The sequence below is a fragment of the Caloenas nicobarica genome, chromosome 2, assembly GCF_036013445.1.
Source record: "Caloenas nicobarica isolate bCalNic1 chromosome 2, bCalNic1.hap1, whole genome shotgun sequence".
In the NCBI taxonomy this organism is placed as follows: domain Eukaryota; kingdom Metazoa; phylum Chordata; class Aves; order Columbiformes; family Columbidae; genus Caloenas; species Caloenas nicobarica.
In genome coordinates, this window is record NC_088246.1 from 19,310,278 (window position 1) to 19,334,575 (window position 24,298).

Here is a 24,298-nt window from a genome sequence, read left to right on the forward strand (position 1 = left end):
TACAGTGTGGAAGAAATTCCTCAATACGCAGTTCTTACTTTCCACACCCTCAAGACTTGTCTCTCCTATTTCACCACATGCATTTTCAACTAGTCTGAGGTCATTGCCATGATCCTTGTGGTATTTCTAGCCTGAAGCTCTCGTACCAGTTTCCATTAGCTACTCCCTGCTGCTAATCTGTCCTCCACATCCAGAAAATGTCTATAAATATGCTTAGCTGTCTTCAACTACTGAGAGAACCAAAAAGTAGATCTTTTCACAAAATAAAAACAATTACTTATATAATTTTCTTCTGGAATAGCCTGAAGAGTTTTGCTCAAGGTATTAAGTTGTTTGATGACAATTTCAGTAAAACCGGGAACTGTTTAATTTAGTCCAGTACTACTTCTTATTGCAATTTCATCCTTGTCTGCAATTTACAGTGACTTGCTGTAATTCTGCAACAGATCTGTTACCTAAGGAAAAAAACACACGGAAAATTCAGTAGTCACACAAAATTTCTACCAAAGTGTTAGGAGAAATCAAGATTTTTAACTCACACTGTAACACTGGCACTCTTCTACAGATACATTTAGCTGGCTAAGAAGCAAAAGCAAAAACCAAAAAGAAAATGAACACCTTTTTATCTAAAGAAAAACTGGTATTTGTTCTATCTGATTGCAGGTAAAACATATGAAATAACCTATTGCCAAAAGACAATTTTGTCCATATATCTAAGTCAGTGAGTCCATCAATGTAGACAGTTACTTTTATCATCTTGAGAAGAGCAGAGATTTGTTGGAATACATGTTCTTCCTCTTGAATAAACACAAAGAGAGAGATAGATCCTACCCAATTGTATCTCCTTCCCATATAAATCAGCTGTATCCAGTACACATCATTTGAGTGGTGACTATTTTAGAAAATCTGTTTTTCAGTAGTACACCATGTAGAAGTGATGTGTTCAAGGGTAGAATGGGATCATTTTAGCATTCCATAGTGATAAAGCATTACAATCACAAAGGCCATGCATGACTTTGTAGTTTTGCTGTATCTACCAAATTTTCTGTATTTACTGTGGGAATTCTCTTCAATATTTCCAAAGTTATTTCATTTCTAAAAAGTTCACGACTGACAGTAGCAAGTTTAGGGGTTGAGCCATCAGCTTGTAAGAATGCAGCTGGTTAGAGCATCACACCAGAAATTCACCTACTTGGGTTCTAACAAGCAGCTTTACTTTTTGTTAAGTTGGTATGGCCTACATTTAACAGGATTTTGGACCTGGGAGCTTAGTTAGCATGGTTAAGGAGAAGAATGCCAGGAGGCCATTTGCTGAGCTCACTCCAGTTTGTCATTATCTCTTTTGTACTGAGAAGCCAAAACTGAACATAATACTCCATGTGCAACCTCATGAATGCTGAGAAAAGGGGAATAATCACTTCCCTCAACCTGCTGGCTATATTTTTCCTAAAGCCAGCTATGCACTTTTCACTGTTGCAAGTACACACTGCTAACACATGTTGTCTGACCCTAAGTCCTTTCTGCAAAGTTGCAGCCAAGCCAGTCTACCCCTGCCTATCTTCTCTCACAGGGCTATTCTGTCCCTGTTGAAAAGACTGTATTTGCCTCTCTGGAGCTTCAGGAAGGTCCTGCTAGCCCATTCCTTGGGCTCACTGGGGTCCCAGTGAGTGGCAGGCTGACCCTCCAGCATATTAAAAGCTCCGAAATTTAGTGTCAGACTTGACCCTGCTGATAGTTTATTCCGTCCCCACAGCCAGCTTGCTGATGTTAAAAATTACTGGCCCCAGAGCCCACCCCTGAGGAAGACCACTGAAAACCAGCTGCCAGTTAGATTTTAAAGCATTAAGTCCTACTCATCTCGATGGCCACTCATATCTCCCCTGTGTGGCTACAAGGATGCTATAAGAGACGTGTGAAAGGCCTTGTTAAAGCCAAGATAAACAACATCCACTGCTCTGCCCTCATCCCTACTGCTGGTCTATTCATCACAGATGGTACCTGGGTAGAAGCAGTGGTACTGAGTGCTTGTCTTCTATAAAACAGTTAAAAATTATCCAGAAGGGCTCCCATCTTAAAAGTTGCTCAAACCATTGTCCCTAATATCCTAAGAGAGTACCCTAGTCATCAGGCTATCAACAAGCCTCTGATGCAGTGATTACCCTCTTATCCTGTTAAAATTTGGTTACTCTATAGCCAAAAATGCAAAAGAGAGAGAGAATGAGAACAAAAACAAGAGACAACCTTCTATGATACCACAGAGATGATGGTATTTCCCTTTGAGAACAGAAACATGAACTCATGAACTTGGGCCCAGCAAAGTAACTATGCATTAGAATCACTACCTAAATATATAAACAGTATTGAGAGCAATGACTAAATCCAAGAGCTGTCCTCATTCAGGGACTTGCTGTCAGCACTGTCAGCAAATCCTAAATACAGTGTGCTGAGGGACAGGCCAGTACTATGCTCCTCTGCTTGGCCAAAATCTTGCACATCTTGCAAAGCATGGAATTGCAATACACTTTTTTCTTTCCATGTCCTTGTGCAAATGGAAGCATCTGGTGTTTGTGTGACTTGCTGTATCAGAGGTACACTTACACATTTTACCTAAGGTGAAAACTAGATCAAATTTGTCCAAGTGATAGCTCCTGTGCCAGAGATGACCCATGGGACAGCTCCGTCTGGCCTCCTGCCTTTCCTCTGAAGGGTAGTTTGGCCTGTACAAGCTATTCCAGCTGCTAAATCCTTCTTCCAGCAGACACCAAATGCTGAAAGCCCCAATTGTTGCTGCTAAATCAGAATAAGAAGCAGTGGTAGAGCAGGACAAAGACATTGCACCTTCTGTGCAGGTATGATTTGGGATGAAGAAGAAAGCCACTGCCTCCTTGACACAGCTTAAGTCAGCTGATCAGTTTGGACCCTAATTACCTCTCCCTTTATTCAATACTTTTCATTTGGGTTTATTCATGTTGCAAGGTCCTGCAATAATAGTATTTTCTCACTGTATATTACCCAACATGGTGAGGTCTCATTTTTAGTTGGGGTCTTTTAGTATTACTGCAGTGCAAATAAATACTAAAGATTGCATGCCAAAAATATTTAACAGATATAGCAGTGACAGATACAGACTTGCATAGCTAATGGCTTTTTTCAGCACACTGCACATCTACTCCAGTATTGGTGCAATGAACCCATTGGATCCATGCTGATACAGCCTGTTGCAATGGAGTCAAATTCAGCTCCATTGTGACACAGAATCTAAAATATACTGCTTATCAGCTCTTTAGTGTCAGACAGAATGTGCTTCTGTTGAAACAGTATGTCCTAAATAAGATCTTGCTTCTTGGAAGCATTTTTTTTCTGGTACGCACAAGACATTCTCTTATAGGAGGAAGAATGTGTTAAGTAAACAATAACTGAATGCAGTGCACAAGTCTTAGCCCCTATTTCACTCTTCCATATACCTGTCTTTCACAAATCATGTAAGGACAATAAATGAAACAGAAAAAACTCCCAGCACTACGATATGTCAATATGATTGTTTACCTTCTTTTGCTTTTTCGACACAAAATATTTCAGGTAAGAGATGGGTTTGTCTTGTTTTGTTTTCCATGTCCAAAAACTTCGGCTATAATTTGAAGAAATATGAAAGAAGGTAAAATCTAGAAAAGCTGGACAGGAAAACTACTGCTACCTTAGAAAATTTTAATTTCCTAGGATCTTTGTTTCAATTCAATAATTGGAACTAGTTGTTTCAGTCTGTTTTTCCTATAGACCTGACAGACCATGTTAATGTATCTGACCATGACAGCAAAAATTTACATGAACTTTTTGCATGTTAGCTGCTTTGCATACACTCTAAAAAGACAAGATAGTGAAAATTTCTTTAAGATGACTGAATACATTAAAGCTATACTCAGCCTTAACTTGAAATGCAGTTCCCAGGCAGTTCCTCTCCCACCAATTAAACTGAAGATCCTGCTGACTCCATCAGGCTTGAATCATGCCTTAGGGAATCTGAGGGGGCAGTGCTACTGCTCGCAAATCACACTTCTCTTACAAAATCTATGACCATTCACACACCTGATTTAAGTTGCCTATTTTAAATTTGAGCTCGTAAATAGTAAATAACAATTAACTACCACCAATATAGCACATAAGTCTACCTTTAGTATTTATATTTTTCTATGTAAGTTTCATAGTACATTACACAAATGTATAGAGAGTTATTTCTACTGTCAGGTGACAGCAACCAAGTCACTATCCCTCTCTCTACAAAAGATTTCCTATGTGTACAATTTTAACTATGGCCCCGACTCTCTTTTTCACAGCCCTTGAGAAACACCTGCAGGAAATACTACAAAAGATCCAGTTGTTAATATTATCATCAATAACATTATTTCCATAGAAGATATCAGCAAACTAATTAATCAGACACTATAATCTATGCCTGCTAGAACTTGGGGTTAGGGGGCTAACAAATAACATTCAGAATATTGCATGATTTTTTAAGACCCTCCCCATGCGAATCCTAAGTGCTTGTACAGTGTTACTCCTGTAAGTAATCTCTCTGAAAGCAAATAAAATGCAAATGTTGGCTGGAGCAGACATTTCTGCAGAGGCCTTTCCATGGCATGTAATTTCAGGTACAGGTTTGCCAGCGAGGAGCCCAGTCACCCTCTGCTTCTTATTCACCTGGACCACAGCAGCCAGACACCCTGCCCAGAAGACACAGAGAAGGTTCCTGCAGACCACAAGCCATAAAGCCCCATCCTCCTCAGTGACTTCTCCAACCCAAATCCTTGCACATTTATGGAAATCTCTCCTAATACCATATTCTTCTTTTATCCAGTCCTGCCTGTACAGCCCGATCCTGCGGTAGCACCTCCAGCTGCTGCCACAACTGGAGGCTGTAATCACACCCTGCCCTTCGGGGCTGCCACCCATGGCATCAATCGCCCCGACCGCTCGGTCACCACAGAGGGTGTCAGCACCTGCCCTTTCAAAGGATCAGGCCCATCGTTTGTACAGATGTGCCACGTGAGGGACCACAAGTAGAAATATTTGTCAGGCTTCATTTCTTTGCAGAGGAACTGGCGCAGCGACGGCAGTGAGCTGCAGCGCGGGCACAGGCTGGTGGCTGGCAGAACCTCGCCGGGCGCTTGTCAGGCTCTGCTTCCTCCAGGCAAATTGCAAGTGAAGTTGGCTAAAAGCTTTTGAGCACTTTCCAGGTTTCAGCTGATTCTCACTCTGACAGTTTTGCTAGATAATTTTTTCCCACAGTTATCACACTGGAAATACTCCCAGCTTTCAAATAGGTATTTAAAAATACATTTAATTGTCTCTTGCACAGTGAATTAATTTATTTTAATATCTCGCTTTGTCTCCAGGCTGCAAATTGACGAGACAAGCGGCGATTTCTGATAGACCTCCTAGCCAAGAAAGACCTTCATTTCAAAAGCTGTGGCTGAAATTTTAAATGGGCACACAACTGGAATACTGTTTTCTGGGTCGACTCCACATGGCACGCGATTGCCTCGCATGTCAAAATACCATGTCATATTAGATTAGTTCTGACTGACAAAACCATGATGCTAGGGTAGCCAAAATGCATTACTGGTTTTCCTTCTCAGGGTCCATGTTAATTCAGACCACAATTTAAAAACAAACTGAGTCTTATGCAGTTAGTAAAACAGGAACCTATAGAAGAATTAGAATTTCAAAAAGAAAATATCCGTTTTTTAAACAATGCTAGTGAGACATTAAATGTAAAATTAATAAAAATTCACAAAAGTTGGTCATTTTCCTCACTGAAATTAGGTTGGCTGAGGATCAAAACATAATTTGTATTTAAAATATATTAAATTTAAAAATTAATAGAGATGGAAAGGGAGGTGATTATACATAGCTTGTTAAAATCATGTGAACAGAAATATTTTCATGACACTTTTAAAATTGAAGTTATAAACAGTTTCCTGTTTTTTAAAAATAGATACTCCCCTTGTATTGCTGGAAGTAAAAACAATCCTAACAGGGCCACATTCTGCAAAGAGTCTCAAATAGAAAATTTCAGAACATTGCTCATGGTAGTGTTAGAACACACTGGCAGGAAAGACTGAGAAGCACATTATTGTAAAAGAAATGCACTGAAGAATAATAATCTAAAACTGAACTATTTTAGAACCATTTTTAGACTGTTTTAAAACAAACTATTTGCTATTAATAATTCCTGGAACAAATTAAAAATGACAGATTGTAAGGTGGTGACAATATATTATCTCTTATTTGGCTAGTGCGATGATCCCTTAGGCCACACACATTGCCAGTTTTGCTCCAGTTTCAAATCTAAAACCTCTCAGCTCCAATGCTTCATATTACGCTGCTTCCTTTCCGCCTCCCCACCCCTGCGTTTTGCTTGTTTGTGCTGGGATAAGCCAGAGTCTTGTGAAAGACAGGCTGAGAAAGGGTGCCTCACAGAATGTGAAATCCTGGCCATTAAATAAAATGGTGCATCTTCATGTGACGGTCCTCCATCAGGACCTGAACAACACATTTCAGTAGATGCAATGGATGCTAAAAAAAGGTTTAAGAGAGGACTACTTAACAGTGAGCTTCTGCAGCTCTGGTTCTCTCATCTCAGCAAAGACAAGAGTTGAACTGGAAAAAGTGCAAAGAAGGGCAACAATGATAATCAAATGTCCAGGATGGGTTTTGGCTGAGGAACAAGTGATTACAGCAGCGCTTCTCAGCCTGGAGAAGAGATGACCTGAGGGAAATGACAGGCCTACAAAATCAGAGAAGGCCCAGGAGGAGCAGATAGCCATCTAGTGTTAGCTGTCACTTCCAACACAAGGACACGGCGGTGTAACTTAGAGCAGATAAGCAAATACAAAACAAAGCAAGAGAAAAGCCGTGGCTGGGCAGTAAACCAACAGAAACTTGCTGCCCAAGTCACAACTGCACCATTGCGGGTGCAAACAATTTACATGGGTTCAAAGGGAGAGTGAACAAATACCTGGAGGAGACATCTCTTGAGGGTTATTACCCAGGCAGAAACCATAACCAGGAAATCCCTAAGGTGAAGACAGCTTGAGGCTGGGAAGGTACTCGAGGGAAGAATCATACATACACATACTTACCCTGTTCTTACTCTTGCCTGGACTAGCTGCTTCCGGTCCCTGTTGAGGACAAAACACGGGGGCAGGCAGACTCTGGGTCTAATCCAGTATGGCCACTTCTATGTTCCTGTTACCAGTTTTATTAGTAGTTCTGAGCACTAAGGCATACAGTCTTCTTCAGAAGCAGGGTTGTATTATTTTTAGATGTACACGGTGACAATGAGAAAGTTGTTTCTAGCTCAGTTTTTGAGGGACAAAACACTGCATAAAGCACTGGTGCACAACAGGCCACCCCCTTTGATGCCAACAAAAAGCTTCCCAAAAGCTGTTTTATGGATTCTCAGCTCACATCCAAACCAGAAATTCAGACCTGAGAAACCCTACGTGGTCTGGGGTAATCACCAAACGCCTGCCAAAATCCACATGGTGAGGCTGGACTGCAAGTCGCACACAGACCTGCAAAGGCCTAATCCACTTTTCGTCATGTTGAAGCAAATACATGGCTTCCAAAAAACCCTGGGGTGAAACAAGCCATTCTGAGGACACCCTAGCCCGCAGTGACATATAGGCAGAGATGAATCCTCTGCATGCATAGTAAACATACATGTGTTACACGGTTGCTCTTAAAAGCACCTCTAAAACAAAAAGTTTTGTGCAGGTTGGAATCTTCAAAATTTCTGCCCAAAGAGCCGACATATTGGTGGCCCAACTGGCTTTGGGAGGGTGGCAGTGCCACCCTGTGAGCTGACACGGGCAGGGATCAGCCCCTTGTTCCCAGTCCCACTGCTCTGCACTTGCCAGCTCTGGGGGTGGCAGGGAGCCCTTCCAGCCCCGTTTTCTTCTTTGTTGTGTTTGTCAGATATCACAATACTCTTGACAGAAACTGTCTTAGATTGTTGAGGAACAAGTAAACCACAGTGACAAGCTTACAAGCATGTTACGATTTACAGTCCTGGCTTTCATTTATGTCACTTTGTATGTTGGGAGATGGGTCTGCAGGAAAGCAGCATTTCAGTTTACTACCTCTGAGCAAAACCCTGCCTGCCTCAGCAATCCGCACGCAAGTTACACCACCTTCTCATGGCACTTTAACTGCCCTCTGGTATCTTCCCTCTAAAAAAGAAGCTTTTACTTGTAGTATCCATCAGCTGAGAGCAGAGTCTCCAGGACAAAATCCACCATCATAAAAGGAGCTTTGGTTCACAGCTGGGCTTAATTCAACCCTGAGATATGGGAAGAACGTGGGAAGCAGAGCCATCCACCTGCACTAACATATCACCCATGTCACCACGCAGATGAAAGGGCACTGCCCCAAAGTAAAGGGCATCTCTGTCAGCTTACCCATTCAGATTTTCTGCCTGGAAAACCACTACCACGCAAATACCAAACTGTTTCACTAAGAGCTGGATCTGTCAGGCAATAATATCTCTAGGTTTCTTCCAACTAGGTCTGTCTTTGAAGAGATGATAAAGTCGAAGAGATGATAAAGTAAAAAAAACTGTGTCTCTTGTCTGAAAATGAGGGTGCAACCTTCTGGTGAGCTCACTGCCACATAGTGTGCAAGCTTGGCAAAAAGTTGCAACATTGGTTTTTAACCATTAGTCAAGATTTCATGTCAGGGTCTGCATCTTTCTCCTTGTTTTATGAAAGGAATTTCACCATTCCCCCAAGTTACCCAGTACCCCATACATTTCCAAAGAACAACCTGACATTAAAAATAATGTGCTACCAAAATATTTACTTTTTTTTAAACCCCAAACTATTTGAAAAACTATTTTAAATGCACAAAGGAAAAACACAGTCTAAGAGCAGAGAGGAGAAGGATTGAAGCAGGGTCTTACCCAGTGATCTTTCCTTTGTTTGGTTTGCCGACCGCACCACAGGAAGACTTGCCCGTGTGCGACTGCCCCTCGAGAAGGGGGTTGGAGAATCACCCTCCGACATGGCCTCTAGGGAATCGGCAGATGCTTCAGAGAGATGTTCTGTCTGGTCACCCAAATTGGGCTGTGGGCTCTGGGACAGCTTTGGGCTCCTTGTCTGCAAAACAGAGTATTTCATTATTGGTCTACTGAAACAGGAACACAGGGGATAGGGGAAAAACAAAACCAACAACAAAGAAAAGATGGAAGAAGTCCAAGCTTCATCAAATACTGGTATGCTGAAGGTCACTTCTGTGGAGATTATTTAAGAAAACAGTGTCCTTGAGTATTCTGCTAAGGGTTTTTTTGTTGTACATTCACACTGCAAATTTTGTTGCTAAAAAGGCTGCCAGGGTAAGATGTGCTGAGATGGTGTATGGTAATGCCTTTCCTTGCTGCTCAAACAGCCACTATAGCGTAGGCATGTCCACAAACACACAAACACTTAAGTTGACAAGTCTACTAAGAAAAAACCTCTGAAAACAAATACTGTGATGTAGTTTTAAGATATCAATTTCAGTATATTCTGCTGTGCCATCTATGAAAGGTACAGCTCATGCAGCAAGGCCAAAACAGCCATCCAACATTTCTAGCTGAAGTCACAAATAATGATTTTGCTGTTTGTTGCCTCAGCATATATCATAAATGTCTTCATTAACTGACCAAATTAACTATGATTTTTACTGTGCAATAACACTAGTAAATTGCTAAACACAGTATCTGGAAAAAGCTGACCCTCAGGAAAGGAGATGGCTTCACTTATGCACTTCTACTTACTCTTCATTGTAAGAGCTACCCAATAAAAATAGCCTCAGTAGGAGATACAACATCCTGAAAATGTTTCTGCTAACTATTAATATAAATTACATTGTATGTGCTTTCTACATAGAAGGGTTGCTTTAAGAAAAATACTCAATGCTGTTTAGTGAAACTCTCTCAACCAGATGTTACTATGACTTTGGAAGAATAATTTTCCAGTCTCTCAAGCAAACTCTGTATCACAACAAACTAGAACAGACACTGTACAAGCAGAAATTCAAAGCAAAGGAAGATTACTCTCCTAAAACCAATATGTAAATATGAACTTTACGAAGGCCTTTAATCAGCACCAGGCACAAGATGTCATAAGACATATATGCTTTCCACTTCCCTATTATTTAAGGTCAGATGCTAGTACATTAAAACCCTCTGTATTAAAATCAGTTTCAACTCTAGGCTTGAAGATTCTATCGAGATCCAGAAAAGGTTTTGCTTCTTTCTGGAAAGCCAAGATGACTTGTCTTGCTGACATCTGGTTCCTTCAGTGGTTTTTCAAGTGAAATGAGGTGAGCTTGTTTGAGCAATAGCACAGATCACCTAATATTCCCTGTGTGACCTTGAATGTATGAAGCACCTTAACTTTTATTAGATTTTCATCAGCTGGCTACAGAGGCCTGTTGTTGCCAAGTTGTGCAGTTGCTCACAAACTATGATAAATTACAAATACCTCACAAGAAAGCTAAATCCTCCAGAAGTTTTCACTTTTGAAATGCTAATATTAAAATACTCAGTATTATCCAATGTCCTGCAGTGAAATTGTTCCAAAGCAATGAATTTTTGCAGGACTTAAAGCTAACAACATTTTTTCTCAGCAAACTAAAGTATGCTTTGAAGTGCCTCTGACACTGCAGGTTATAAATACAGTGACTTGTGCCTGCAAACTTACAAAGGTAACAAGTGACCTGCAAACACAGAGAAAGAATTTGATTAGTCAGTAGTTCTTCATTCAGCTTTCCACAATGGCTTGCGAACCGTCACTGCTGAAGTATTTTATTTACACAGGCATGTTACAGAAGTACTATCAAGCCAAGTCATTACGGCTTTGTCGTTCCTTATACTGATCGATAACTTATCTGTGTGTATCCATTAATAGAGAGCTAGAAGGCACATAATTCTCACTTTCTAGAAAATCATAACCAAAAAATAAAACAAGATGCAATTTTACAAAAAACCACCAAATCAGTCTGCAAAACTTCACAGTTTGTTGGGAAGAGGATTGCTTTTGTTTCTTTAAGAAAAAATATTCTGATAATATGAATCAAGCTTATTTTGCTTTGCTTTTGCTTATTTTTGTTTCTCTTTCACTTGAATCCCCAGATGTCATTTGAGATATGCAGTTGTGTGTATAGTTTATGGACACATATGAGCAGGTGCATATTTAAGCAGTAAGTGGATACTCCATTACCAGAAGCAATAGTCACAGCTTCAGCTCTGCAGTTGCCCAGCGTTTCCTGTCAACGCACAGATGGAGCCAAACTCAGTGACACTGTGTTCATGTGGTTGTCCCCAGGACATTTCTTTAGGACCTAACATACAGCATCCTAGATCCCTGGGATGATAACGCCAGCATTACGTGACTAAAAAAAGACCTTTTGGCAGCCCTCATTCCTCACCCCAAACACTGCAGCCCCAAGAGGCTGACCAGAGCCTGTCAAAGCCACGCCGAGGTACACCCCAGATTCTGCCCAGTCCTCCTCTTAACATACACCAGTGTAAATCCACAGTAGATCCATTCAAGTAAACAGAGCAATACAAATGTAAAACCAATGCAAGCTCTTAATGAGATCTATCACATATACACGTACCATTTATGAAAGGCTCCAAGTTATTTGTCATGCTCAACTAGTATAAACCTTGCATTTCAGGATTAATTCTGAATTTTAAACAGATTCAGAAAAAAACAACAAAATCCTCAAACACAGCAAGAACAGTGGCTACTCAAGTAACTGAGAGACATGAGTGCATATTTGATAGGAAACCATTTCTATTATTGGCAATGAGCACTAGGCTTGATACTACTTAATAATCAGTGGATTCCTAGGCAGCACTTTGTACGAAAACCAAACCATGAAGTGGGGAGGGGACAAGCAATATTTATGGAGCCATAACCTACAAGGACCCATAAAGGTGGTTGAAGAAAGCAGGGCAGAAATCTTCAGCATTATCCAACCCTTGTAATACTTATTAAATGTGTTGATTCCAATATCAAATAAGATAAATAAGACAGATGGCAAAGAAACATTCAATAAATCGTACCATGTATATTTTTTTTCCACAGAACGTTCACTAACATATTTTAAAAATATTCAAAAACTTAAAATAATATTTCAGGAAGTGTCCCTTTAAATACCCACCTTTCAGGAACCAGTGTGCAGTATAAGGATTTACAAAATGAATATTCATCATACAAGCCCATGCTTCAGGACCCATCAGAGCAAAACCAGAATCACAACAGGGACTGCTGCTACAAAGAGCCAGGATGTGTTGGAACTGCGTGTTGTATAAATCTGGTGAATGCAGCGAATAGAACATCACTGTGCCTGGTTGGCTGATCTATCAATACATCTGCTAGCAAAGGGGAAAAAACTAACACAGGAGAAAACTCAAGACATGGTCACAAAGCAGTACCATCCAAACTCAAGACATTTGTAATCTGATACTTCACACACGCACACGAAAATGAGAAAACACCAGCACTTTCCCAGCCACACCTCCGGGATAAATGCCAGAAAAAAGAAGAGGGCTCAGACCCAGGCAGTGGGTCTCTCTCTTCTGCTGTACGAATAGCAGTTCAGTTGCAATTTCCTCAGTCAGCCATGGTCTTCCCCCCACAGCTGTGTGTTAGGAGACATCCTCCTGCATGTTTTGTTCTGCAATGTGGTTGATTTTTCAGCCAGCTGAGTAGAGCTGAACCTCCTGGAGGACTTCTCTGATAAAAGACCTTGCCCGTGCTAGCTCTGGGTGAGAAGCTCAGCAGAAAGGAAAGGATAAAATGAGGATGAACGATTCTGCTGAAAATGTACATATAATTACTTAGTGCTTTGATATTACTATTTCATTTTCTTAGTATACAAGGATATAAATTCCTTTTCAAGGTACATATTTAAGTGTAGCACATGGAGGCAGCAGTCACAGAAGATCCAGTATCTTTCAACTGTTCTTGGGATTTGATTGAGAATTAAAACTGTCGTTAATCATTCCTCACCATTGATGGCTATCTGTTACAGTTTGTCTAAAGTACGCACTTTTAATATATCTGCTTTAGTTCTTTCATTGACTCAGAAAAAAAATGCAAAAAAAGTGCAAGGCTCTTTGAATGCAATAAAATTTCAAATAATTAGGAGTGAAATCAGAAGGTACCTGAATAAGGAAAAGTGAAATTCTGCAGAGATGCCAATGTAGTGAGCAGCCACAGGGCACCAGAGATGTTCTTCAAGTACCATGCATACTTCTGCCTCTGGTCTTCTGCTCACATTTGCCTCCACTAAGCCTCTTACCCTTTTGTTCTACCCGGTTTTATGGCTCTGCTCTTCATAACAGCCTTCCATGTTCATTTTCAGTTATTTTCCATACTAATCTATATAACGGAAACCTTTTTCCTTCTTTTCCTTTTAAAAATATCTCTCCTGCAAATTTGCTTCACACATTCTCACAGACAAAAAAAAAAAAAAAAACCTAAGAAAAAAATCCCATGACCTGAAGAAGGATTTAATTTCATCTCTTGATCAATTCGCACTTTTTATTTCCTGTCTCCAGGAACTTCCTTATCCTTTATCTTGACAGAAACTTTTCTCTTCAGGAGAAGAATCTTATCATATACGTCTTTGAAGTTGCTAGCACTCCTGGCAGTGTACAAATGGCAAGCAAAGACATCAAAAAATAATACACCACTAGCAAAAGAACTCTTTCCAATCATGTTCTCTAAAGAACACACTTAGCATAGGCATAAATGCATGAGTGTATTCTTGACATTTCAAATAAAGAGGAAGAAAAGAAAAATGAGAACCTGCTTTTCTTGAGCTTCAAGCAAACTATTTGTCCTGTGACTTGTGCTGAAGATGGCTACTGGGTATGTGACAGACTGCAAATACACGTATAAACAGGCTGTGTTTAATGTATGATGAGTTTATTAACTCTGAAACATTGTCACAGCACATGAGCTCTTATTACTGCAACAATAATATTTCTTTCTCACATGTGTCAAATCCAAATTACAGTTGTCTGAAGGAAGGATCTGCTTTTTCTAAAGATACAGAGTCTTTGGGGTTCCATATTATCACAACTACAGGGTTTTACTTGTCTGGACATGCTATTAGACATATTACTAGAAAGTAAATACTACCCACATGTTCTTATTTTTAAGCATCTGTTGTAACAATGTTTTCCACAGCACTTTCTCAAAAAAGTTAAATGCTTATACATGTCTATACAGACTGAAGTTCGTATTACATCTGTGCAACGGATGCATTTGGATACTCTTTCTCACTGGCGAAACTGGAGGCAGGGAGGTAATTCAGCAGCTGAATGCAACATAAAACCATCATCTTTAATGACAAGCGCACTTTTCCCTCTGTGTTATTTCACCATTATGAGTTGGAGAAGTCTGTGGCCTGTTCCTTTCAGACACCATCAGCTGGAGGTAGTACCACACCAGGAGCAGGCACACGCCAGCATCTGTGCTCTTGAGAGCAGGAGGGCAACTCCCGCTCGACACCCTGCCGACTCCGTTGCAGTTGGTTTTACTCTTCCCTGTTGCCTGCTCATGGGCTAGTAGATGTCTCGGGCTTTTATTTCTGTGTTTTAAACACAAACATTTCAATGCTTTCTGTTGAATCAATAAGAATGAGTTACAGAGCCAGTCCTCGCTCACAAGCACTTGCAGTTTGGTGGAAATATTAATTTCTATGGTATGAACAGCCAGAAGTCTTTCCTCCTTGACAAGGAGAGACACAGCACCTGAGCCATGTTGCCCACCGTCCCTAGCACTGAACCAAGCTACCCAGCTTGCCTGCAGCCTCCCTGGCTTTGAGGCATGTTCTGCCTTGGATGCTGAGATTCCCCATGGCTGCAGCGTTACCGGCCTCCTCCTGCTGCCCGCGGTCCAGGGTGAAAAGCCTGAGTTCACCATAGTCACCGTCAGGGGAAAGCAAGAGCACAAACCACAGAGCCCTCCCCGGGTCGACTGCAGTGCAGCAATTAAGCAAAGCAATTAATTCAGCGTACATGAACCTGAGGTACAGCCCCGATGCAGATTTTTCACATGCTGAGGAAGGGAGGAAACAGACCCAGAAGAATTTTCCCACGTAGGGCAAGCATTCCCCTTCCTTCCCAGCACGAATGGGGAGGCGGGGAAGATAACTCAGCCACTGGTACCAGCTGCGACTGGAAGGTGATGCATTAAAACCCAGTAATGCTCAGCCACAGCCACGCGTTACCCGAGCCCATTGCTACGGTGGAGTCGGGACACCACACTGACTGGTTATTTTACCCATTTCTATTAATTTATCTGAAGGCAAAACTCCTCTCTGCTTATGACAGGATCTTTATCACCACTTGTTGTATTCGCTTATGCTGACGCCAGTTTCTTTCACCCAGCAGAATAAAGACAGGTCTAATGACGTGTCAGAATTTATCTGCTGTATTTTTAGGTTGGAATGATATTTAAATAATCGTGAAAATCTGCACATTTTCCCAGGAGCCTTGCTAGCTCCTGTTGGTGTCCAGCTGCATGCTCCCTGCTGTGGCAAGCCGCCAAACCCCATTTCTTTTAATCCTGAGTGCTGTGAATCACTAAGCAGGACATCCACAGGCTGCCGACTCCTGCTGGCCCTTCACAAGACCACAGCTCACTCTTCAGCTGGGCGATCCCCAGAGTCCGCAGAGAAAGTTTTTCATGAAACTCTTACAAATGACACGAAGCAACATTTTCCAACTTTGGTTCCTAACCGTAAGCACCTAGATAAATTCAAGCCTGTTCTTCAGGAAAGCTGCGTGTTTACAGTAAAGATATTCATTAGAAGCAATAAAAGCTGTAGGTGCTCAGCACTTACTCTGCCAGACCTCTTATTCAGATGTTTAATTGGAAGAACTTGCATTTGAAAACGTTGCCCTAAGGAACTCAGCAGCCCATCTAAGAACAGCTTAATTGGTCCAGACAAGTCCAGACTGAAATATGCAACATGCTGTGGCATCTCTTTGGAATACATAAATATCAGAAAAATACAAGCCATCCACGCTAAAGTGTAAAAATATTTCTCAGTATGTTTCTGTCCAAATCCAAGGTTTTTTCTTTCTACAAATGCCAGCCTGAGATTTTAGGGTAGAAATTGAAGTAAAAGGATAGATAAAACCAATAGTCACACATTGGTGATAAGTAAAAATCACACTGAATAAAGAAATCTTTCATTTTAAAATAAAATCATATAACTCTCTGCTTTATTCTAATGCTTTGTGACATGAAGTATTTATTTATACATGATAGATAAATTTAAAAAAATGACTGATCACCTCACTATTTTTTTCCCTGCAACGGTTTCTATGGTTCCATCAATTCTGCTCACAGCAAAATTTGTTCTTTCAGTCTCTGTCATATTCTTGCATCAGAGGCTCAGTTTATTATTACCTTGTTTAAATAAGTTATCCATAAAATTCCAGCCTCAACGTCAACATTTGTCTTAATTAAAATCTTACGGCAGTTTCAGTTGGAAGCTATTTCTCTTTTCCCTCCTAAAAACCCTACTGTGAAGTATCCATGAGCCAGCATGACCCCTTGTTCCATCCAGGAGATGGCTGCATTTCATCAGCAGAGGGTGAGGTAACTCCTACCTACACAATCCCCAAAACCGTCATGAGAACTCTGAAGATTAAAAGGGTGATTTAAACAAAAACTGTCATTATGCTGATTAAAGGGGAAAGATTTTTACATGCTTAAAACCACATGCAAAAAGGAGGGTCAGGGAAAAAAAAAAAAAAAAAAAAAAAAGAATATATACCAGATGCCTAAATGTACCTAGGGGATAGTGTGTTCTGATTCAAGAAAATGATTATCTACCCATCCCTGTTCTCCCACACATGTCCCTGAGGAAAATAGGAGGAGGGTCTGTTTTTGTGATATCTGTTTCCCAACGCAAAGGAACATGATGCAGCTGTCCTGGAAAAACCGGTTCCTCTGTGTTTCTACAAGCGAAGGAGGAGTTCTTCATTAACATGCCATTTTAAAAATAACCAAGAAAAGAGGCATGGACAGGAAGGCTGGTGAGTGGGGGCAAGGTCTCCAGGCAAGGTGTGAGGGTGTGAGCTGCCCTCAGTGCGGGCCGCCCAGCAGCCGCTGGGTCCTGCCAGTCCCAGCAAGAACAACCGCTGGGAACAGCGAGTGGAGGCAGAGCTGCCTCCAGCAGCAGCACATCCACGCTAACGACTTGTTTTTGGCCTCTACACATGGAAATAACGTGATGAAGTGCTTATAAGAGCTTGTTGCTCTGTCACCTGGGGAGAGTTGCGGGGGCTGCTGCAGGAGAGATGCAGTAGAAGAGAGGAGCTCCTCTCTTCCAACTTGTCACTTTGCTCTTTTCGCTTCTTTTTCCCTCGAGGCCATCTCCTTGGCAAAGGAAGGAGAAGCCTTACTGCTCTCCACACCTCTGCCTCTCCTACCCTTTCCTGTGGTGGGCATGTTAATTTGCCTGCTTAAATCCTGTAAGTGGAAACAAAACAAGTCAGGAAGTGACAAATCAGGAGCAAATAAGCCGCTGTGCACTCTGCATGCTCCGAGGCCTCATCCCTTGCTGGCGGCAAGTGCTTGGTGCTTTTGTGACTGCGCCTTTGACTGCAACAGAACAGGCAGAGGCACCTTTTACACACGTGTCTAAAAGGCAATGTGCACATGCACTGCCTGCGTGGGGAAAAAAAGTAGACCTCCGTTCTATATGACGCTACCAGCCACACAGAAATGGAAGAGGAGCCCAACAGGAAGAAAGGTACAAAACAGGTGACTTCACTCGTGCACAGTGTACATATAAGATAATTTTGCAAGTTGCAGAACTAAGCTTTTTTTGCATGTCAAATACAAAAATATTTCCTCCTGTGCCCACAGAACTGTCCTTAACTTCACAGCAAGACCTTTACCCCTTAAGCTAGTTCCAAGTATGTATAAATACAGAAATAAAGTTAGAATTGGGACAGCTGGTAGGGATCACTTATTTACCTAGGACCCCCCACTGAATTATGGTGGATTTCAAAGCCTGCACAAAAGAGTGTGGACTTCATGTCTATCATGCCATTAAAGTCAGAATTAAAAAATTGTCAAAGGATGCACATGCATCACACTCCCATATACAATTAATCTATGTGAATGACACTTCACTGCTGTGAAATAAAGGGAAAAAAGCATGCAGATCCATATTTATTTGAGAACGCTAGTTGTGAAACAACACACACATAGTTAAAGGGTAACAAACTCAACTCACAGCAGAGTGCAGAAAAAAGAAAGTACAGTACTAACTCTCTGAGAGGATTCAATTTTCATCAAGTACCTTTGAATGTCAAGTTCTGAATGAAGGGAGACCAACATGCACTGCAAAACCTGTGGATCAAAGAGAGAAAAGAAGGGGAGGGGGAAATATAATTGTTAACAGGAAAAGAAAAAGGAGACCAATAGACATGAAAAGAGAATAACTTGTACATAGTGAAGGAGAGAGGAGAAGGCACTGAGAAATAATGCAGGAAAGGCACGTGTGCCAGGGAACGATACACTCTATCAATACTTAATATGCAATATTTTCAGAACCCTTGTTGGACTCGTTTCGGATGTGCTATGTGTGGGGGTGTGTCAAAGAAATGGAAAATGTTCTAATGTAAGAGTCAATGGCTGAGTTGAGCCACACAGATTCAAACATACCTAGCAACCATATCTGACAACAAATTGCAAAATATGCACTCTTAAGAAATTACACTTCTGTGTTGGTTTCACACTTATAGAGACACAGAATCCTTCAAGCAGAACTTAGAAATATTGTAATACTCTTGATTAACCACAACGTTAAAAAGAATAAAAGATAAACTATGGTATGAATGAAAGGTATTATCCAATCACATCTCTACTATTCTACATTATACTAAAGCACACAAAATGTGAAATCGTGCTAAAAGGAGTTTAAGGGCCAAAAAATCCCAAACATTTTTCCCTCCAGCACATGAATGAGATGCAAATTGGAGGGGAAATTGCCTAGTGGTGCTGTTTAAGTCCTTATAGATGGAGGTTCTATGTTTTCCTTAATCTTCATTTGCCTGCAGAGTGGAGGTGGGGGTAAAAGAGATTTTGTATAGTGCTCTGAACAAGTTTCTCTGAGCAATCGATTCCTCCTTCAGCTGGAGTCAGGCTCCCACGACAACTGCTGCTGCCCTGTTCAGAGCATACAGCTATTCATACCCGGCAAAGAAACGCAACTGCTTTGATAACAAGGACGTCGTTGTTAAAGAATCTTATTTAGCAAGTCATTATAATGCCAACATCATAATTAAGAGAGTAATTCAAAGAATCTTTTGAATTTTACAAACCCAGGGGGTATGAGCATATGAGAGCTGATTCTGGGGATGAGCTAAGCATCATATAAGTATGCTGTGATTTTGCATGTTTTTGTCGACTGGATACTTTGGAAGGGCAGTACTGTTTTATTTAAAGAGAACAATAGATCATTTTTCTCCCTATGATAAATGCATCATTTAGAATTGTTCAAGTAAAATGCAATTTTTACAAATAAGCTCTTTATGCAAACACAGTACAAATTAAATGTAGCCTTCCGGCAACAACTGGATAAATTCCAATTCCAAACCACAAAGACAAAACAGTCTGTTGCTAATGTCTCAGTAATACTGAAACTGTACTAGGGTTTTTCATGTTTTTATAATGTTACCACCCCACACATGCAAACCAGAAATTCTATTTGTCCTTTAATTAAACTATTCTCCTGATTAAAAAGAAAAAAGTTATGGATTCTCTAAGGACTAAATTGTATCTCAATGTCAAATACATTAGACTTACAAAGGAAAAATTTATACTGCATGTTTGCTTGACATTCAGGCATCGTTACACATCAAGACCATGCTTTGGAAGGGACACGACTCTGTACAATGGCAGAATTAAAAGAGTGCAACAGTTGTCCTCCCTAAAGCCATTGCATAGGATCAACGTGAGCTATAATACTTTGTTTCCTCAAACCCTGTCACCTCATGGGGAATTACAACTGTGTCCCTTTTTTCTGGACTTTCCTACTCCCAAAGAAGTGAAACATCAATTCTGACCTAAAGGTGGGTAACAAAATGAGGATGATTGACGACACCAGCAACACTTCCCACTCTCACTCCAGGGAAAATGTTGCCTGTATCCTTACCTCTCTCCCTCCTCTTATAGAATCATAGAATATCCTGAGTTGGAATGAACCCACAAGAGTCATTGAGTCCAACTCCTGTCCCTGCACAGGACAACCCCACAGTTCACACCATGTGTCTGAGGGCATTGTCCGGTCTCTTCTTGAACACTGTCAGGCTTGGGGCCGTGACACCTCCCTGGGGAGCCTGTTCCAGTGCTCCAGCACCCTCTGGGTGAAGAACCGTTTCCTAATGTCCAACCTAAACCTCTCCTGGCACATCTTCCTGCCATTCCCTTGAGTTCTGTCATTGGTCACCAGACAGAAGAGTTTGGTGCCTGCCTCTCTTTCTCCCCTTGTGAGGAAGCTGTAGACCGTGATGAGGCCTCCTCTTAGTCTTCTCTTCTCCAGGCTGAACAAACCAAGTGACTTCAGCTGCTCCTCATACGGCTTCCCTTCCAAACCCTTCACCAACTTCATAGGCCTCTTCTGGACACTCTGTAGCAGCTTAATATCTTTCTTATCCTGTGGCGCCCAGAACTGTACACAGCGCTCCAGGTGAGGCTGCACCAGTGCAGAGCAGAGCGTTATCATAACACAGTATTTGTTTTAATTTTAAAGCAAGTAGATAGATAAGGATTTGCAGTTAAAATATAGAAAACTAGTCCACCTAGATCCAGAAGTCTCTCCCTCCTCTAACGGGAGCTGATCTAAACTCATACGGATGCAATGTAGGATTAAGAGTTAGCATTCTCTGAATAGACACAGTCTGGCAGGTAAAACGAACCACGCACAAACACAGAACCACAGCTGCAGTGCAGCAGCAGGCTTCACCGATTACTGTGTAAGGTAGCACACGGAGGTAAACGAAGCCACCACAGTGTTCTATAGCAAACTTCGGATCACCTAAAGCAGATTCAAACATGCCAATATGGGAGAAATATAATCGAGACCATTACTGCAGCCCACGTAAAGACCTTATTATGAATGAAATTTGAAGACATTTGGGTCTGAATCCAAACCTGAAGCACAGCTTCCTTTGGAACTTTCCAAAATATTTCTTAACTTTCTATATTCCTTTCCAAACTCAACACCACACTGATGCTTTCATCAGCACTCTGATGACCTCAAGGGTATTTAAAGAAGGAAAACAATAACGATCTATTTCTTCCTTTCCTCCTAGATTGTAGGGGAATATTATTTTTTTTTCTGTCTGTGGGCATGCATGTGGATATATATAGTCCACAATGATAGGAAATGAATTCAAGGAGAGCTTTGCAATTTCCAAATGTATCAAGGGCTGCAATCTCACCCACCCAGTGACAAATTCCTGGGACAATCCCCTGTCTCCTGCTTCCCTCACCAACTCCATCATTGTTCCAGAGAGGTGAGGCATCTCCAGCATGAGGGGAGAAACAGGATGTTGGAGCAAATCCCACAGAAGATTAAAAAACCCCAGACTTGACTTACTAAGAAATATAGAGCTGTAGAGTGCAGAACACTCAACCAATGTGCTCTGAGCAACCTCTGCTGGCCAGCAGATGGGATCCCATGCTTCCTCCTAAACAGAGCTGTTTAGAGCCTATGACTTCATTCCCGTATAAGAAAATGCAGATTCTTAATGTGGTTGCAATGAACATTACTTGACCAGCTTGAACAACATGAGGACAACCTATAAAAGGTGGGCCTGTCCCAGTGAGCTGGAAGAATGACAGAGATTTCCATAGTTTGTCGCCAAAGATCTCAGAGCAGAGAGGCTCCTATTGAAACTAGTGTTAAGTCTTCATGAATTTTGAAAGCAAATAGCCAGAATAAAAGGGGTACCAACTCCTGTCCATGTTGGATTGGCATGCAAAGAAAGAGATTAATACAGGCTGGTAGACATATAAAGGTAATACGGAGGAAAAAAAAAAAAATCAACAAAAGAGCATAAGTAATTTCCTTTGGAAAAAAGTGGGAAAAGAGGCCAAGAGGAAAGTGAAAATGAAGGCTGGGACACAGTGTGCAGCTCATGGAATGGTTGTAGAGCCTCGCTAATGGCAAGTCTGAGCAAGACAGGGTGTTAACGGAGAAAAACTGATTTCAGGAGCCAGTCTTTATTGTAACAAGAAAGTCACCAGGAGCAAAGGCAACAGCTGCCAAACATGTTGGTTTTGAACTTTAAACCTAAATGGAGTGAGTGGTGGCCCTGGAAAAAGGTGTCGAAAACTAAAGGTCACAGGAGGAAAGCAAAGATGCCAGGAATGTGCTGAATGTCATCAAAAGAAGTCATAAGAAAAGTCTGGTGAATACCACTTGTAAGGTAGTACCCAAAGGATTAGTGTGCAGTAACTTAGGGAGGACAAGGATTAATATCTTGGGGCTGACTGATTGCATTAGTCATTATCCCAGGGCCTTCAAAACAAGGGTGAATGAACTGTACGTCTGACTTGTGGGATCTGCTTGCTAAGCAGATCAAAGGAAAGTATTCACTATTTTATGCAGGATCAGGCCTGCTGCACACTGAAATGCTAAGTCTCCAAAGGAAAACACAGATCCTTGAGACACTTCTGTTGGTGATTTAGTAGGTGACATCTGTCCCCCTGAGTCAGCCTGAAATAATGTCACGGAAGGGTGTGAGGACTGCGATATGCTCCCACCGCAGGAATGCAGCACTGCTGCTCTTGCTGCCAGTGACGATACAGGCCAAGTGCCTTTTCACTGAGGTACTTGGCAGTGCCATGAAAGAGGAGAAATCCAGGAGCACATTAAGCTTTCCTTTTTTTTCAAGTCCATGTAATACGCCTTCAATTTATGCTTCTGATGGATTTCAGAAGGGAAGTCCTTACAAAGGCAGAATACATTAAACACGTTACATTTATCGTGGGCCACCCAGGAAGACGACATGGCTGCTGAGACGAGAAGTGGCTAAAATCAGAGAAATGCATGGGTACAGCGTGAAGCAAAGCCGGGTTAGCCAGGACATTACAATACCAATTAGTCTTCCCTCGGTTTATGGTCTCTGGGTGAGATCCTGCAGAGACATGCAATCAGCCAGCGCTCGAGGGAAATGATAATGAAAAAGCTTAAGATGAGTATGTAGATGATGATACACGACTAAACGAAGCGCTGACTCATAAGTCCTCTTAAACAGCCTGAAAGTGAAGGAAGGAAATGAGGATCAACTGCCTATTTCCTGTGCAAAATGGTTTTGTGGGGAGGATGCAAGAGAGTGATAGTTCTCAACAACGCTGGGATGGGAAAACGTCAGGATGGGCTCACGCCAAAGAGTTTCTTCCAACAGAAATTTTAAGTGCACAAATAACTGCCAAAGAAGGGAAAGGGTGAAGCCTTTTGTCACATGAAAATGCGGAGTCAATGTCCAGTATCAACTGCAAGCCATCTGCAAGGCAGCAGTTAAGCAACTGCAGAAAAAACGGAGATGGTCAATGACAAATGGTTCAAAAGGAAGCACGGAAACAAGACGACCGGTGAAATGTAAACCAGGAATGCAGTCGGAGAGACAAGAACAAAGGAGGAGATCTGCACAAAACATTAGGAGTTCTTATGTTTCAGGATTTGCGTTTTCCAGCACACTCTGCATGTACAGCATCCCTCAAACTGTATATGTTCTTTGGCTCCAACTCATTGAACATTACAGCTGAAAATGACACACATGTTAACTTGGCAAACTATTTTTTAGACATTTCCGAACAACAACAACAAAAAAGCAAAGAAGAGTCTCCTCTTCATTGTTGTTTTTGTCTTTTTCTCAGTTTTTGTCAAAAAATTTCTAACACCTTGTGTTTCATTTAATTTTTGTGAGGATTAAAGCTAAGATCATATTTTATGTAATTTCATGTAATATTTAACAAACATTAAAATGAAACAACTAGAACTAGACAAATTCTAAAATTTTCAAGGGAACCCAGATCATACTCCAAATCACACTTTTTTAGAGATATAAAATAGTTGCACCTCTAAAGTAAAAAACAGTCTGGTATTCAAGAGGTTTGGAAGTTCTCCAGGGTCACACAGCCTCCCCTCTTTTGCTGTCTCTCCACTCATATTGAGATGCTATGTTGAAACTCCATATTTTTGC

General features: G+C 41.2%; 1 protein-coding gene across 16 annotated transcripts in view; it reads right to left on the bottom strand.

The window, feature by feature from the left end:
- The window catches only part of KIAA1217 (KIAA1217 ortholog), a 355,643-nt gene that overhangs the window by 98,740 nt on the left and 232,605 nt on the right, over window positions 1–24,298 (bottom strand). For 12 of the 16 annotated variants that reach the window (XM_065628990.1, XM_065628992.1, XM_065628997.1 and 9 more), the window contains 2 exons: window positions 18,354–18,434; window positions 8,960–9,155 (listed from right to left, as the gene is read on the bottom strand). In XM_065628990.1, coding sequence (XP_065485062.1) covers window positions 8,960–9,155; window positions 18,354–18,434 — 277 coding nt within the window. The remainder of the gene's footprint in view (window positions 1–8,959; window positions 9,156–18,353; window positions 18,435–24,298) is intronic. The other 4 variants (XM_065629001.1, XM_065628989.1, XM_065628985.1 and 1 more) reach the window with 2 other exon arrangements.